The sequence below is a fragment of the Pithys albifrons genome, chromosome 8, assembly GCF_047495875.1.
Source record: "Pithys albifrons albifrons isolate INPA30051 chromosome 8, PitAlb_v1, whole genome shotgun sequence".
Taxonomy (NCBI): domain Eukaryota; kingdom Metazoa; phylum Chordata; class Aves; order Passeriformes; family Thamnophilidae; genus Pithys; species Pithys albifrons.
In genome coordinates, this window is record NC_092465.1 from 14,589,647 (window position 1) to 14,605,714 (window position 16,068).

Genomic DNA, 16,068 nt, shown 5'->3' on the forward strand with positions numbered 1-16,068 from the left:
ATCAAGGGATCTGAGGAATGGAAAATTCTTGAGCCAGAATTAGTAACTCAATGTTTAAAGGGTTGCCTTGGGGTATAAAAGCTTTTGCATTTACCAGAGTTTCTCATGTGAAATATTTTAACCTCCTGCTCACATCCAAACTCAGCACTTGGCAGGACTGAGCCTTGCCTCCTCCTCTTCTTGAATGAGATCTTTAAACTTGTAGTTGAAGGAATTCAACCTTTGGAGCTCAGCATTACTGAACACAGAGTTGGTGGTGGGAAGTAGGGCACTCTTCTGCCCAGTTCCCCCAGGTAATCCTGGTGCCTCCAAGGGCATGTGACCATATCCTTATCATTTTATCCCCTCCAACATCCAGCTGTGCAGCAGCTGCCCACCCCAGCAAAGATAAAGGCTGTTTGCAGAAGCCAGCCATGCAATTCAGCACAGCACAAGGGTGCCAGCAAGCCTAACCCTGCCTGGAATGCAGTCTCTGTCACTCCTTCCCTCCTCACTAAGTGAAGCTCCTACTTGTCAGGCAAAAATGCCCAGTGGAAGGATTTAAGTATGATAAAGCCAGACTGCTGGTATGTACCTTCTTTATAAAGCATATGCATCTCCAAGGGAGCACTTCTTGTTGACTGTCTCCTAAAGGGACTCTCAAAAGCACGGAAGTTAGAAAGACAAGCCTTAGAGCTTCTGCGTGTGTGTTTAACACTCGTAGGGGTGGCAGGGGCACAGGGAAAGACTACCATGTCTCATAAAAATAGCCTAGTGGATTTAAAACACAGACTTTAAGGTCTTCTGGAAGAAGGGATTAAATTTGAAAGAGAAATCTTGTAAAACTGTGGGCTGTTTTATTCACTGCTTTAAGTTTTCTATCCCATCTATGCAGATGGCACCAAAAAATGCAAAGGGGAAGTCAGCTTTACTCTTCTGTCTTGTAACAGATGCATACTCGCATCCAAGCCTTGCTGTGGCATGAAGTACAGCATAACTCTCCCTGAAATAAAATGCAGCTCACACATATCTCAGGGTGGAACTTGGCTCTTAAACAAAATTTAATGGGAGTCTGCTCTGGCTGAACTCTACTTATGACTTCATATTTTCCAGGGCTGTGCTAGTGCTGTTGGCTTGTTATTTTTTTTTTCATTCTTTTTATACTAATAGGTGTTTCAGTGGGATAACTTGACCTTGTGACACTGTTCCAAAGCAGACTTCTCTGGAAGCAATGGTAAATAGTCTGGATATGTTATGAAAGTGTTTGAGAAATTTGCAGGCCCTTTTATGACTACTTCAGAAGGCAGATTTTGCAAGCTATTAGGCAGCATCAGCTGGGAAATTAAACTGGAAAGTTAGAAAGCAGAGAATGTGGACAGAGGCTCTGTATGTTGTTCCTGATCCTTGGTTCTATCATGTTTCTCATATTCATAAAATGGAATTTTTAAAGCTTTCTCCATTGGCCCAACTGAGCAGTCTGAATGTGTGAGAGAACCCGTTTCAAAGGGAGCAGAAGAAATTTAGTAGTGAGAGCTTTTGCAAATCCCACCTTGTGTATGTGCCACTTGGTATTTCACTTTGTGTATTGTGACAATGCCCTGCTTTGAGACAGTAGGACCAGCAGTGACTGCTGCTGCTTGGCCACAGAGCCTGATCACTGCTGATTCAGCTGTGGAAGAGCAGCATCCCTGAAGGAAGGGAGGTTCAGGTGTTACGGGTTTAGCTAGGCCTAAATTTAGGCTTTAGTTTTCAGAGCAGTCAGATTATCAGCTGACTCGAGCTGGGCCAGGCAGCTGACAGCTGATTTCTACAGGCCAATGGTATTCCATAACATATTCCGATGTCACCTCAAGTATAAATACAGTAGAGTAGGAGGAGTTCTCTCAGTTCCCATCATGGCCAAGGTAGAGACAGGACACACTGCCATTGTCCTGCTGTGCTGGGCGTTGCTGCTGCCCTGCCGCTGCTTTGCATTTTGTTTTAGTTGAGGGAAGTAAACATTTTATTGTTATTCTCTTTCTTTTCCTTGATAAGTGTCTTTTGGGGTGATTTGTGGTTTCAAAGTGATGGGATCTGTTTTCAGTGGGAGGTAGAGGATTGTCATTATATCAAACTTGTGTAGGTGTGTGTAGTTTACTTTTAATTTTCTCTTTCCTGTATAAATATGTAAACCTGTTTTAAGTTTTCTAGGGTTTTTTTCCCTGTTCTTGGAGGGGTGAGGGGGATTCTTACTCTGTGTTTGGGTAGTTGGCACTTTGCCAGCTCAGCCCAACACAACAGGGTAACAGCTCTGCCCCAAGGTCCCTGTTTGGACAGCTGAGAGAAGGGCCCTAGTTCTTAGTGCCTTCCAATATATTCTTACATAGGGGATACATAACCCAACTTTTTCCATAGACACCTACAGCTACTGCAGTTCAAAGGAATCACTGGACTGTGAATATCTGGAGTTTTCTGTTCTGCTCAGAGCATTCTAGAAAAGAAATCTTCGGCTTTAACCAGATGTTTTTCTTATGCTTTTCTTCTGGGGCACTTGCTTTTTCTGAGTGTAGATTTATGACCTATTTCACCCACTCAAAAGTGCATTCCTGCCTTTTGCTCTGCCTGTCTGCACCTAGCAAACTCCTCCCTGTTAACAAACAAACTGACAGTCAGACTACATGGTGATTTGAATCAATTTTCCAGTAAATAGCCCCCTATAGTAAATACTAAATGGAGGAAAGGACTTTCCTTTTGGATTTCTGCTGGATCAGCTTGAAAGGAAAATGTGTAAGAACAAGACTGCCCTTTGCCGCAGAAATGTAGAAACCAGCTCAAATCACAATAATTCACTCACAGCTTTCCTGCATGATATTTCATACATTTAGGAAAGAAGAAGCCCAAAGGCTTTATAGTCAGTGAAAAATATGTTGGTCAGAGAAGTACCATAGCAAGCATTTGTTGCTATTGAAAACTACTAGACCATAGTTCTTTGCTCTAATGACACACATTAATCCTCCATTGAAATTTCCAGGACTGTGCAAACTGAAGCTGGTTTAAAAGGTTTAAAATACAGCCCAAAATATAAAAATGCAGCATTCTGGCCAAATAAAGGAGCTGAAAAAAGTCTCAGCAATGTTCCTTTGTTTTTTTTCTTTGTTTTTTAAACCACAAGGATGTCATCTACAAGCTTTGAAATGCTTTCAAAAACATGGCATTTTTTTAATTGGCAGCCAAAATATAAATGCTATCCAAGTGCCCACTGCTACTTCTGTTTTCAGTCCAGTTTCCTAATGAAATGAATCTTATGTGTTCCTGCTGTCTATCTGTCTGCTTAATCAGCTGTTCATCCATCTGTCTCTTCTCATCAAGAACTTCTGGATCCATTAACCAGTTTCAACCAAATTTGAAAGAGAAGCAGAAGCATCAGAAATTATAATCATTCTCCAGGTTGTATGAAAGTCAATGCTGTCTACAGAGAGCCAATCAAGTGAACAGTAACACAAAAATAACTCCTTATTAGGAGATAAAATGAAATTAGGTTCTTTTCTAGTTAGGAATGTAGTAGCATCAAGTTTTGGCATGGTAAGTTTGCTTTCATAAACACGACTGCAACTTAACAGGCAAAACACAGAGAGTAAGAAACCATTTAAGCACCTATAGGAGACATCAAGGCCTTCAGACCCAGGCATGCTGAAAGATCTGCAAAAAGGGTTCTCACTACCTTTTATCAAGGCTAATCCCTCAGGACAAGCATTGAAAAGTGATGGTTAAAGAAATGGTTGGGATTTATTTTCCATAATTATAGACTCTAGAAAGCTGGGCTTCTAATTTGAACCATTCTAAGTTTCTTATTGGTTGATGGGAAGGAAATTCCCATGCCATAATCCAGGGTTCACCACACTTCTGTTGAGACTGAGTAGATCTTCTTGCAAGAAGACATGTCAGAACAGAACAGAGTACAATATTCCAGTTGGGAGAGACCCACAACAATCATCTAGGCCAACTGCTTACTAATATCTTCTCTGTAGTACCTGTGGAGACAGTTGAGATCATATAAACTCCTTTCCAGCACTCAAACATCTCATCAGGCTGGTTATTAGCTTTCCACCTACATGGTACTTACCATTCAGGTTGCATTAGGAGAGAGGAGCATTAGTAAAAAACTGTTAATAAATTTCACAACATAAGTCGTGAAAAATATTCAGTATATGGTTTCAATGAAGGTACTTTTCTGCTTAGATCGGTTAATGTGTTCAATATGCTGTTTGTCAAATAATGCCACACAACTGTCCAAAAATAATACACAAAGAGCCGTTTTATGTTTTTTTTCTCCACTCTTTTTAGCAATTATTGCACAATCTGTCTAGAATTGCTCAGATGAATGATAGATGGTTAAGAAGTTTTTCTAAAATTGCTCAACTCAATTCAGACAGCTTGGACTGATACTTAAATGCTTTTCAGATAATAAAATGGGCTTTGTCTTTAGAAAAGATATTGAAAAGAAATCTGCATATTCATTGAAGAATCCTTGGAAAATAAGAAATGTTCTTGCCCTGAGCTACTATTTGCCTTGCAAGTTTCTAAGGTGTTTCAATATGTTCTATTTTCTTTGGGTAATACACACAATATTCAAAGCATTTGTAAGATTGTTTCCACTACAGATATCTCCATTAATAATATTAACCCTTCAGTGCTCCAGGAAGGATCTCTGTGTCCCTGAAGAGCATATGCTAAACATCTTGACATTTCCACTTGCAACGCATAGTAGACAGTGCCTCAGGCAAGCAATGGTGTATGAGCTGGATGTACCTGAATGCAATCCATATCAAATAAGCCAGGGGACAGAGCAGAGAGAATTCTCGTTTCCAAGAATTATTACCTGTTGGACTGCTTTCTATAAAATATTGGTGGTGAGAATGAGACATAAAAGAAGAAACCTGTCCATGTTGGGAAGGTGATTATACTTTTCTAAGGATAGTAACGTGGTGCTACATTCTTTGAACTGTTAACAATAATATCTTGGTGCATGACTGCAGGCTTTCATCAGCTTTCAGGTGATTTCTACATGCCATCACCTTTAGCTTGATTATGTCACCTCTAAATTAAGCATAAGGTCAGGGTTTTCCATCTCAAAATGAGAAATAGACATTTATCAGCCTCAACAGAGTAATGGCCATGCTTCTCGCCAAGCATGGCAGTGTTCGTTACAGACTCACAGAATATGTTGAGTTGGAAGGACCCCACAAGGGTCATTGAGTCCAACCCTCAGCCCTGCACAGGACCATCCCCAACAGTTACACAATATGCCTAATATTATTGTCCAAGTGTTTCTTGAACTCAGGCCATTCCCTCAGGTCCTGCCACTGGTCACCACAGAGAAGTGATCAGTGCTTGCCCCTCCTCTTTCCCTTATGAGGAAGTTATAGAGTGAAATGAAGTCTCCTCTCAGTCTCCTCTTCTTCAGGCTGACCAAATAACCTCAGCAGCACCTCATACAGCTTTCCCTCAAGGCTCTTCACCATCTTCATTGCCCTTCTTTGGACACTCTCTAAGAGCTAATCTTTCCTATATTGTGGTGCCCAAAACTGTACACAGTATTCAAGGTGAGGCCACCCCAGTGCAGAGCAGAGCGGGACAATCCCCTCCCTTGACCAGCTGATGCCCCCCAGGACATGGTTGGCCCTCCTAGCTGCCAGGGCACTGCTGACTTATGTTCAGCTTGACACTGACCAGGTCCCTTCCCACAGCACTGCTCTGCAGCATCTCATTCCCCAGTCTGTACATATATCTAGGGTTGCCCCATCTCAGGTGCAGAATCCAGCCCTTCCCCTTGTTGAACCTTTATGTGGTTGGTGATTGCTCAGCCATCTAACTTGTCAGCATCCCTCTGCAGGGCCTCCCTGCCTTCAAGGCAGTCAACAACTCCTCCCAGTTTTGTGTCTTTTGCAAACTTACTCAGTATCCTTTCCAGTCCTGTGTCCATGTCTTTTATGAAGATGTTGAAGAGCACAGAGTCCAAGACAGAGCCCTGCAGAACCCCACCAGTGACAGGTCAGCTGCCTGATGTTACTCCATTCACTGTTTCCCTCTGTGGTCGACCTGTGAGCCGATTGCTCACCACATGATGTGTTTATCCATCTGTGTGCTGGACATTTTGTCCAGAAGGATCCTGTGAGAGACAGTACAGAAGGCAAAGAACAAACTTTCTGCCAGCAGCAGAACCAGTGAAACACTCTGCCCCCTAAATCCCATCTCCAGCATACACTGGCTCCCTCCCTCAGCAGCTCCTCATGGGAAGCAGAACCATCTTCCTGCAGCTCCTCTGGATCTACATACATGACGGCTGGAAAACACATTGTTACTGGAAAACTGACTGCTACTAAACAGAGTGTAAAAATACTGAGTCCTTGCTTCCTTTCCTTCACTGCTGGACTGCTCTAGTCTACCTTTTCTTTCCAGTGTACAGTTTTCATGAAAATTGGAGCAAAGTCCTTATCTTTGCCTGCTTTTCCTCTAAAAACAATTGGAGTTGAATAATGGAGTCAAAACCTGTGAAGGTTATGACAGCGAGGCAGATAGCAGGAACAGAAAAGAAGAATGCAAAAATGCTGAACGTATTTGATGGAAATATTTCAAATACTAACAAATGGTTTAGACTAAGTGGGACTAATTTTAACTAATGTTTGTGTTAGTGCCAAATCCATAATTGCTTAGTGCCATGACCATAAAAAGGGTATGTTTCTATTGTAAACTAAAACCTAATCTAAAGAAGTTAATAAGGTCATAAAATCAAGCACAACAACATTAAGAAACACAGATATCACCTTATCCTCTTATGACACGGTCAAAAGGCCTGAGTCACGTCTGAGGCTGGTAGACCTGTTAGGTATAAATTAAAAGCTTGACTTGGTAAATAATTACAAGCAGTTTAGCAATGAAATCATCTCACTGCATCATATAACCATGAGGTTGGGAAAGATTATCATGTCCTCCAAGAATCTCTTAGCCTCTAACTTTTCACTGAAAGGTTCTGGCTCAAATTTTTATGCTTATTTTTCTAACACACAAAGTTTAGGTCAGCAGGGTGTGCTGCTTTCATGCAGTTTCTCAAGAATTACAAGATAAGTATCAGTTGTAGGTTGACAGATGGGCTTTCACTATGTCCATACTCAGCTGCTTTGACTGCTTATGACCACCTGCAACATTTGTAATAGTTAATCAATTAAACCAGCAACATCTTTCTGTTCAGCTTTGATCTCAGTGAATGAGCAAACGGCTGGTTTGCTCCCCTTTTGATTCAACAAAAATGACTAGACTTTGAAATTGTTGACTTTGGAGAAAAGTCAGGCAGAAATTTTTTGGCAGATTCACTGGATATTTATGCTTCTTTCAAAAAGTTCCCAATTATAAAGCCCTCAAAAACAGTATTATGTTCTGAGGAAGAGAAAAGAGGTGGGAGGAGGAGAGACACATGCAGGAAAATGTCCTGACCATGGCCTGTACCTCACAGATTGATTCATACTCCGTTTGTCAGTCCTTCAATGAAGCAATTCCAGGTCACTTTATCTTCCCCAGCAAGATGTTGTACATGAGCTGCCTTTGATGGCTGTAGCGGAAAGATGTAAATGATGGCCTGATTGCTTTAAAATATTTTCATGGAAGAGTAAAGAACTTTTTTCAGTGATATAACTATACACAGGGCAGACAAAATGGGACACAACTTCTGAATTTCCACATGCAGCACTTTTTAAAATACATGAGACATTTTGCCAGCTCTTCATACTTCGTGGACTTTTGTCTGATAAGAAGGCGACATTTGTTATTCATGCCTTGAGCAGCTTTTCCCATAGGAGCACAGCAAAAACTGGCCACCATAAATGAGCAGCAAGTGCACTTTGATGGCTTCCCACATCCCATCTCTAAAGACAATATTTCAAAGGCATCCTCTTGTGAACTTCATTGCCTGCTTCCAAAGGGTCTCCAGTGCCAGGGAGGCAGCTTCCGCTCTCTACTCTGAGCTTCTTCTGCCAACAGTGAAACCTTCTCACTCTTCCTGATTCTACAAGCAGAGACAGAACCATCTAAATTTCTTTGCCAATTTTTCACTGTATATTTACATTAGTGTGAGTACACAGGACACAGTAAGTATCTGTTACCAGAGGGAACATGGGCCTACTATAATCTCTCTCAAGTACTGTGCTGTATAGGAGGTTTAAAGCTGTAACATTTATAGCACTTCTGAGGATGAGGGGGAATTGCCATTTATCAGATGCATTTTGCTTAATTGTCATAAGAAGTGGTGGTAGATATTCAGCTACCCTGAGCAAAGGAGCTAAAATCTCTAGTAACTGCAAACCTAAAAAAAAAAAGATTATGTAGTTCAAACTGTTCAAGCTGAAAGGGGAATTGGGGGCTGTAGGCTCTTTTGGGGGATAAACAGAAAATTTAGTTAAAAAAAACCCTGAGTTTTTTAGATTATATGACCCTTTAGAATATCATTTTCTTCCCTTTTAAATTTGATAGGGTTTTTTAATTTCAAAATATAGAATAACTCTTTACTTTTAAAAGATACTTATTATTTTTAGGCTAAAATAATTTCCCAAGTTTCATTGACATTTTCTCCTTGTCCCTCTTATCATTAAGGGGTATCATATGATTACTTTTTGACAAGATGACTTTTAGTGTATCTCTCCATCTCTAGCTTTCCCTAAGACTCAAGGGCAATTCAGCTTCATAAAAGGAGAAACTGTGAGCAAATCCATTACTTCCTCAAACATTGTAAAACATATTTTCTCTTATTTACATTCTACAATAGCGAAAAATATTCTGTAGACACTGTATCCAGAATCAAATAAGAACTGCTAAAATTATGTGGCAATCCTAATCTAATTAAAATAATTTGATAATAATTTTTATCCTCGCTGTATTAAAAAGCATCAAAAGTCTTGAACAGACCATTGTTTTATTTGAATCAAACTGTACTTTGTCTATTCAGAATTAATGACAAAGTACTTGCTAGATAGGATAGCAAGAGAATTGAACCCAGTGCATTTTAATTTCGTAGATTTTTTAATCTGCATGATTTACCTTACATTTGCAGCACAGTCCATTTCCTTGTGTTTGGTGTTGTTATATGTCACCATTATTGTCCTTATAATAATTTAGTATACAAATGGAAGCCAAATTATTCTGTCTCTTTTCCAGATTGACAGATGAGAAAATGTTCCTTAATTTTGAAAGAACAGCCTTGATGTGTTTCATTGTCTAATGGGAGATGGTGATGGCTTTTTCAGCAGAATATGTCAAAGTGATGGGTTCAGGCTGATGAACCTTTGGGATAAGAGATGCCAGCTCTGGCAGGGCACTGCAGACTTACTGGCAAATATTAAAATAGTTAATGACTTTTTTTTTTTTTAATTCAGAAAAGCCTCAGTGAGATGCATCTGATATTGTAACACAGACAAGAGAGCAGCTTGAGCAATTAACATATTTCTAACATGAAGTTTTCAGAAGTTGGTTCAACTGATTTTTACACATGCAGCTGCAGTGAACCAATTCTAACTGTAGCTTGTAAATTAAATCAGTGTGCTAAGGTTAATAGATTAATGATTTTCTCATGAATGCAGTGTGTTGGCAAGGCACAAACATAAACCAAAGGGTAAGGAGGACATACCAAAGCTGCATAAACAATGGAAGTGTTAAGATTTCATTAGTTCCTCCATATTAGATATGTGGTAGAAAAGTCTTGTATCAATGAAGACAACAGGGACACATTAAGACCTGCTTTTACAGTCAAGAGGAGCGATGGCTGCAGAAGAGCATAAAAAGAACAAAAACAGCCCCTGGAAAAGGAGCAGTTACAATAAATGCCTTTTTGTATACAGAATATTAAAATAATAATTACAATAATTATAGTAAAGGTTTTTAACAAGTTCAAAAGCTTACTAGTAGACTCTCTATACTCCTCAATGCTTCCAGAAGTTTATAATATTTTACTGAAGCCAGTGCATGACTAGGAAAGCCCTAGGAAGGAAATGTCTGCCTTAAGGAGCTCAGCCCATCATTCACATGGATCCAATGAATTTCAAACACTTCTTATGCAATGTATAGGCACATCACAAGAGAAAATGGATTGCCCAAGCAAGCACTTAAACACTTATTTGAGAGTCACTTAGCAGCCAAGGCTTTGTCTAAGTTTGTAACCAAGCAGCCAACAATTGAGCATCACGATAAGAGATGTCTGAAGTTGTTAAGAATCAAAAGCCTGTGGGTAGGAGATTCCTGAAAGGAGGGAGCAGGAGCTGTGCTGCCTGACTGCTACTGAATGGCTTTGAAAATTGTGTTGTAAAAGCTGTATATCACACACAGATATCTGTATACTCAGCTTGAGAAACCCACTCCAAAACACAGTATCACCCACTGCTCCATGGGAATTGTGACATGAGCTGTACTCTCGGGCTTTTCTTTCTCTACTCAACACTACCAGCTTCAGTTTGGAAATTAGAGAGGCCTTGAGAAGATTGGAGAAAGGAGAAGTTTGGAGTCTATGATACAGTTTGGAACTTTATCTTAGGAAATTAGAGAGGCCTTGAGAAGTTTGGAGAAAGGAGAGGTTTGGAGTCTATGATATCCCATCAAATTGCTCTTGTGGATTGAACAGCAGAGATTTAGTAACATTCTGTAGGATGATTTCCACGCATTCCAGTAAAATGTGCCAAATGGGGATTCTTTTCCAGTTACAGTTTTTGTTTCATGCATTTTCCATGTTTAAATCTGTAACAAGCAAACATGAAAGTACTTAAGTTGCTAAATGAAGTGCTAACTGCAAAACTGATAGGGGTGCAAATACTGGATTTTTTTCTGGGAACTCCCTTAGCAGGCAAAAATGATGCCTGAAAATTAGAAAGCTTAAATCTCTCTACAAGTTTATCCTATGTTTCACTGACAGCAGCCACAGAAGCACTTAAAAGTTTTCTGCAAGTAGCAGGATCTAAACTCTGATCTTTCTATGCTGAATGGGAGAATGTATATGGGGACTGAATATGTCTCTTCCCATGTGTGCCCATCACCATGCAAGCTGAATGGTTTGTCAGTTTGAATGTCTTAGCATGGTTAGGCTTCTGAAGAATCTCATTGATAAGTCTTGAATCTTTATCAGGATTCTCATAATACTTTCTGTTTTCCTGAAAGACCTGTTTCCTAGTGTCACAAAATCATTCCAAAACCTCAGTTTTCATCTACAAAGCAGATGTCATCTTTGGTATTGCAAAGAAGGGCTAGAAAGTACTCCTTGAATGAAGTTCATATATAAAAGTAAGGGTAAATGAGAAAAATGTTTTAAATTATTTTAAAGCCAGTGTCAGAATTTTGAGCAGGAAGTGATTTACAGCCTTTAGTGATTCAACTTTGTAGTTTATAGAACAAAACAGTTACAACTGCCAGAGAAGTGCACAGTAAAACTAGGAGAGTGCTGAACCTCAAAAAAATATTTTCACTGTTGCACCTGCCTCCTTCAAACAACTGTTCCACAGACAAAAAGGAACAGGATGGGTTTAAACTAGGGAGGGGGAAAGCTATCAAAATTCACAAAAATCAAGTTTTATTTGAAAATTGAATCAGGAGGTGGTTTAACAAATTTACCAACAAATTTAGCAGGAAAAACTCACCACTGGCTATGTTAACATACAAACTAGTTGTACTGGTTTTTCACCTTTGAAGTAAAAATCCAGAGATCTTCAGTATTTAAATCAGGATTATTCCTGGGACTTTTCAGGGACTGCTGCCTTCTCAGCACGATGTGATTGATCAGAATGAGACAGGTAGGAATTGTTGTTCTATTGTAAAATTCCTTATCTGTAAGTTTATGGGCAGAACTGGAATTTGATAAGTTTCAGGTCATGACACAAAGCATTTCTTTCCTTCATTCTGACTTTTAGAAACGTACTAACAACAGACAACTTGATCTGTGTATTCTATTCTTGATTTAGTCAACTCATTCTGATGGTCAGAGATTTTATGAAAAACAAGTTTTCCCACAATTTTTTGATTTCTGTGTGCCATGATAACCAACAGCAGTAAATAACAACACCTTCTAAACACTTTCAGGACCAGATTGTAGCTAGACAAAGGTCAGTATAACAATGAAAGGAAGCTTTACAAGGACAATTTAGTAGCAGATAACACAAAAGATGTCCTTGAAACAAAGAAAAATAGTCAGAACAGGTGCAACAGCAGTAATAGAAACACAGGCCTCTGAGCACTCTGTGTGGGAAGAGGAGCAGAATAAAGGTACAAGAAAGCCAAAACCATTGCTGAACTAAAAATTCCTTCACTATGTTGGATATCTTTTCTATCTCAGAAAATGAAGATTGAGTCTTATAAGAATGCAGTGTATTTCTCACATAGACTGAGTTTAAAGAGACCATGCTGAGGTTCCTGGCCAGCCATGGATTCCCTCTGAACAGCAACTGCTGTCTCACTGCTGCTTGGGAAAGGTGGTCTCATTTTGTCACACATGCCTTGCATGTTCTGCTGTCATATTTCATAAAGAGTGATACTGCTTGAATCTTGAACAACACTGATACTTTTTACCCTTGCCTATCAATATTTTGATATTGCCATGAATCACATAGCTATTTTTGGACAAAGTGAAATTTTAGAGACTGTGAGAAGGGATTAAGAGTGTCTCTGTCCGCTTCATCATCATTGCTCCAGAAATGATCTGGGGACCATCTGGCTATTGGTAGCTGCAATGTTCTAGCACTCTGGATGATACAGAAAAAGGCTGTCTGGAAGGACAGAAAGCCTGTTCTGTGTTCAAAAGTGGACACACAAAGGAGTAGTAAGACCCTCATGTTTGCAATAAAATGGGAACTGTATTGAGTGAAGCCACATCACAGTGTTAGCTGTTTGCTGAATGGCACGGCATTGTCAGCTTAACAGATCAGTGTCAGCTACAGGATAGCTCAAAATGAGTCCAGAATTCTTTTGTACTTAGAAAGTACAGTATGGAAATAAAAACTTCTCTGTAAAGTGATGATACTTTAATCCATTATCAAAAAGCCCTGTGGTGGCAAGTACTAGAGATAAGGCACCTGCTTGTTATCTGAATATGAGAGGCAACTGGGAATGCCAGGTAATAGTAAAGAGTTACTTATAAACCTTTTTATAATTAAAGGGATACTAATTTTATCTGGAATTAATATTTGGAAGCAAGCTGTGGGGCTAGGGAAGTGCCTTAGAATTCACACCTTCAAGTATTTGATGGCTGTAGAGGAGTCTGCTTTTCTGGTATGCAGCTTATATTTGGTGTGTAAAGAAATACAGAGCAGTATGACCTTGGAGCAATTAATCTCTTCTGAGGCACATGGGTTTTGAATGAATATAAACATAATTAGAGCTTTTAAATTACACAAGGCGTGCTCAATCTTTCTGTCAATATATAGATGGAAGAAAACGAGAAAAGGATCTCTGGAGGAGAGAAAAGCACTCCTACTTTCTAGAAAAAGCAAATCCCATGTTTAGGAAGACGTAGACCCTTTGTAACTCAGCTCTCCTCAGTTTGTTGCAAACCGATATTAGAGACTGAACATGAGCAAGGAGAAAACTGCTGATAGGGTCTTATCCTTGAATCATATGTACAGATTTAGCAAAGAGAGAGCAAGATATCAGCCAAGGGGGCACTGATGAGTTGATAGAAGGATTTGGAATTAGATTTTTACCTTTTCCAGAGAACTCTTCTATCCCCTGGGTTTACTAAAGGGAAATAAAAAAAAGAGTCCTCACAAAAAAAAAAAATTCTTGTTCTAAACCCAGTATACTTTAGAATAATAAAATGGTAAAAAACTAAACAAAGAAATGAGTGTCCTGTCATAAACCTTGAGTGGAAAAACTGGGAGTTCATCATGCTCTCAGACATCTACATAATTGAGGACTAGGTGGGCTAGTGTGAAATAAGAAGCAGAAAACAATCCAGAATTGATCAATTAAGTTGGTGAAGAAATGCTTGTCTGCATGTTTTTACTTTTACTTAAGGTCTATATCAAACAATAAGGAGAGAAATATCCTCACTGGTTTTTGGAACATTCTTTTCATCTCCTCTTTAAAAAGCTTTGGCTATTCATTAGATGTTTTGTATATTCTTAGTAAGCGCTATAATTAAGATCAAAACGTAAGTAAAATACTAACTGCTCTTTCAAAAGCTTACTTTCAAACCAGTTTCTTACTACTCAAAAATACATGGTCAGGTACTTCTCTTTTGCATTTAAATTGTAAATTATTGATTTTTTTTAATAAATTGTAATCCAACAAAGTTCATAATTTGATTTACCAGCACTGAATTCAGACTTACTCTAAGTGGGGACTATTTTATACCACACACATAACAGGCTTGCCTTGATTCCAAATGTAAGCTTAAAAGAAAACAAATGGTAAGATTAAAAACACGATATTGCACATAAATAAATATAAATTGAAATCCATACTGCCAGATTAATTTGAATCAAATCAAGACCCAGACCATACTATGAAGGGCCATAAATGGAAAGATAAATAGACATCAACATTTTTTCCCCAAAAACTACCTTTCTGAGAGTAATCAGAGCACCTAAATGCTCTTAATTTAATCATTCACTGGAGGATGTTACAGGTAAGTGCTTATAATAAACAGTAGGTGTTTCCCTGAGGGCTGTGATAGTTTGCATAATGTGCTAGCTATTTATTTTCCAGTGCTATGGTGACAGAAACCTCTTACAGTATGGCTAACTGATGTGAAATTTTATAAATGTCTTTTGCTAATGAGAGATCTTGTTTAAGTTCTGAGTTTCACAGGTTAAAATAATACAGCATCACTGCTACAGTCCATGCTGCTACATATGATCCAATTTCCCTTTTTTTAATTAACTTCTGTATGTTCTATTCTATTTATAGATGGAGATGTCGAGAGCCCCACAGCTGGAGCAGATGTGGCTGTTATTGGAGGTAAGTAGTAGACCATACTAAGCAGCACCATAAGAAAAACAGCAGGTTGGTTGATTTCTTGCATTTTGCAAAACCCCTACTCTGCTGACAAGACAACAGGAGTAGCCCAATTAGAGTTAATTAGGCCAGTGGGAAATCTGCTCCCAGAGGGGCTATTGGCAAGATAACAATATGAGATAATGAGCATAAACCATATACAGAGCAGTACCACACCCATTCATTCTCCATTTTAGGACAAAATACCTAACAGGCCAGCAGCAAAGTCAGTCTCTGATATCCTTCATTATTCACTGGGCCAAGTTTGTCCTTTAATACAGAACTGGCGTAGCACCTTTGATGTGAGCAATGTTAGCTCATACCAGCTGACCCTTTATTGTTATAGCATTCACCACAGTTTATTTCCTGGTGTTCCATTAAAGCTCTCTCATGCATTTAAACTAAATACAGTTGTCAGAATAAATGAGCAAAGCTATGTTCATGGAGAGAACCTGTCTTTTTATTTTTATTGTGTTTGTTCATTTCCATGCTAACACACTAATTTCAGTCATGCACAAGGGGCTATACCAATCATTAGTGCAAATTGGTGAGGTTCTGCTATATTTCCCTCAGGTCCCATCTCCGGTAACTTTAATTTCAGCTTTCTATGAACAAGTAGCAGGTAAATTGATTTGTACTTAGTCCCTTAGGCTTATTAATATTGAGCTACACCTAAAGCCTATTAGAGAGTCTGGTGTCAAGGGATACCAGTGAGGTCCTAAAAAATGATGAAGCCCACACTGCAACCATGATATTATTGTAAACCTGAAGTTCTTTACATAAACAGTTTCATTTCTGCTAGCAGTAACTTCACTTTCCAGAACCAGGCACTATGAAATCTGAGGGATAACATTAAGGCATATCTTTTAAGGCACAGTTATAATCTTTGTTTACCCTGCTAACATTCAGTCTATTTGCATGTTTTTATGCCAGTAGGGTATCCCCACTCAGTTTACTGATGCTGATACATATAAAGCTCCTGCCACATATCTTGAATATGGGATACAAAGAAGAAATACTGTCCACCTACCTCTGATTGTCTCTGCAGAGTAGTAGACAATTCCAGGGAGCAATTCATCTCACAAAATGAAGCTA

The 16,068-nt window shown here is 39.0% G+C and overlaps 1 protein-coding gene across 1 annotated transcript in view; it reads left to right on the forward strand.

The window, feature by feature from the left end:
- The window catches only part of GYPC (glycophorin C (Gerbich blood group)), a 36,484-nt gene that overhangs the window by 13,072 nt on the left and 7,344 nt on the right, over nucleotides 1-16,068 (forward strand). Inside the window, exon 2 of the mRNA XM_071562508.1 lies at nucleotides 14,887-14,937. Coding sequence (XP_071418609.1) covers nucleotides 14,887-14,937 — 51 coding nt within the window. The remainder of the gene's footprint in view (nucleotides 1-14,886; nucleotides 14,938-16,068) is intronic.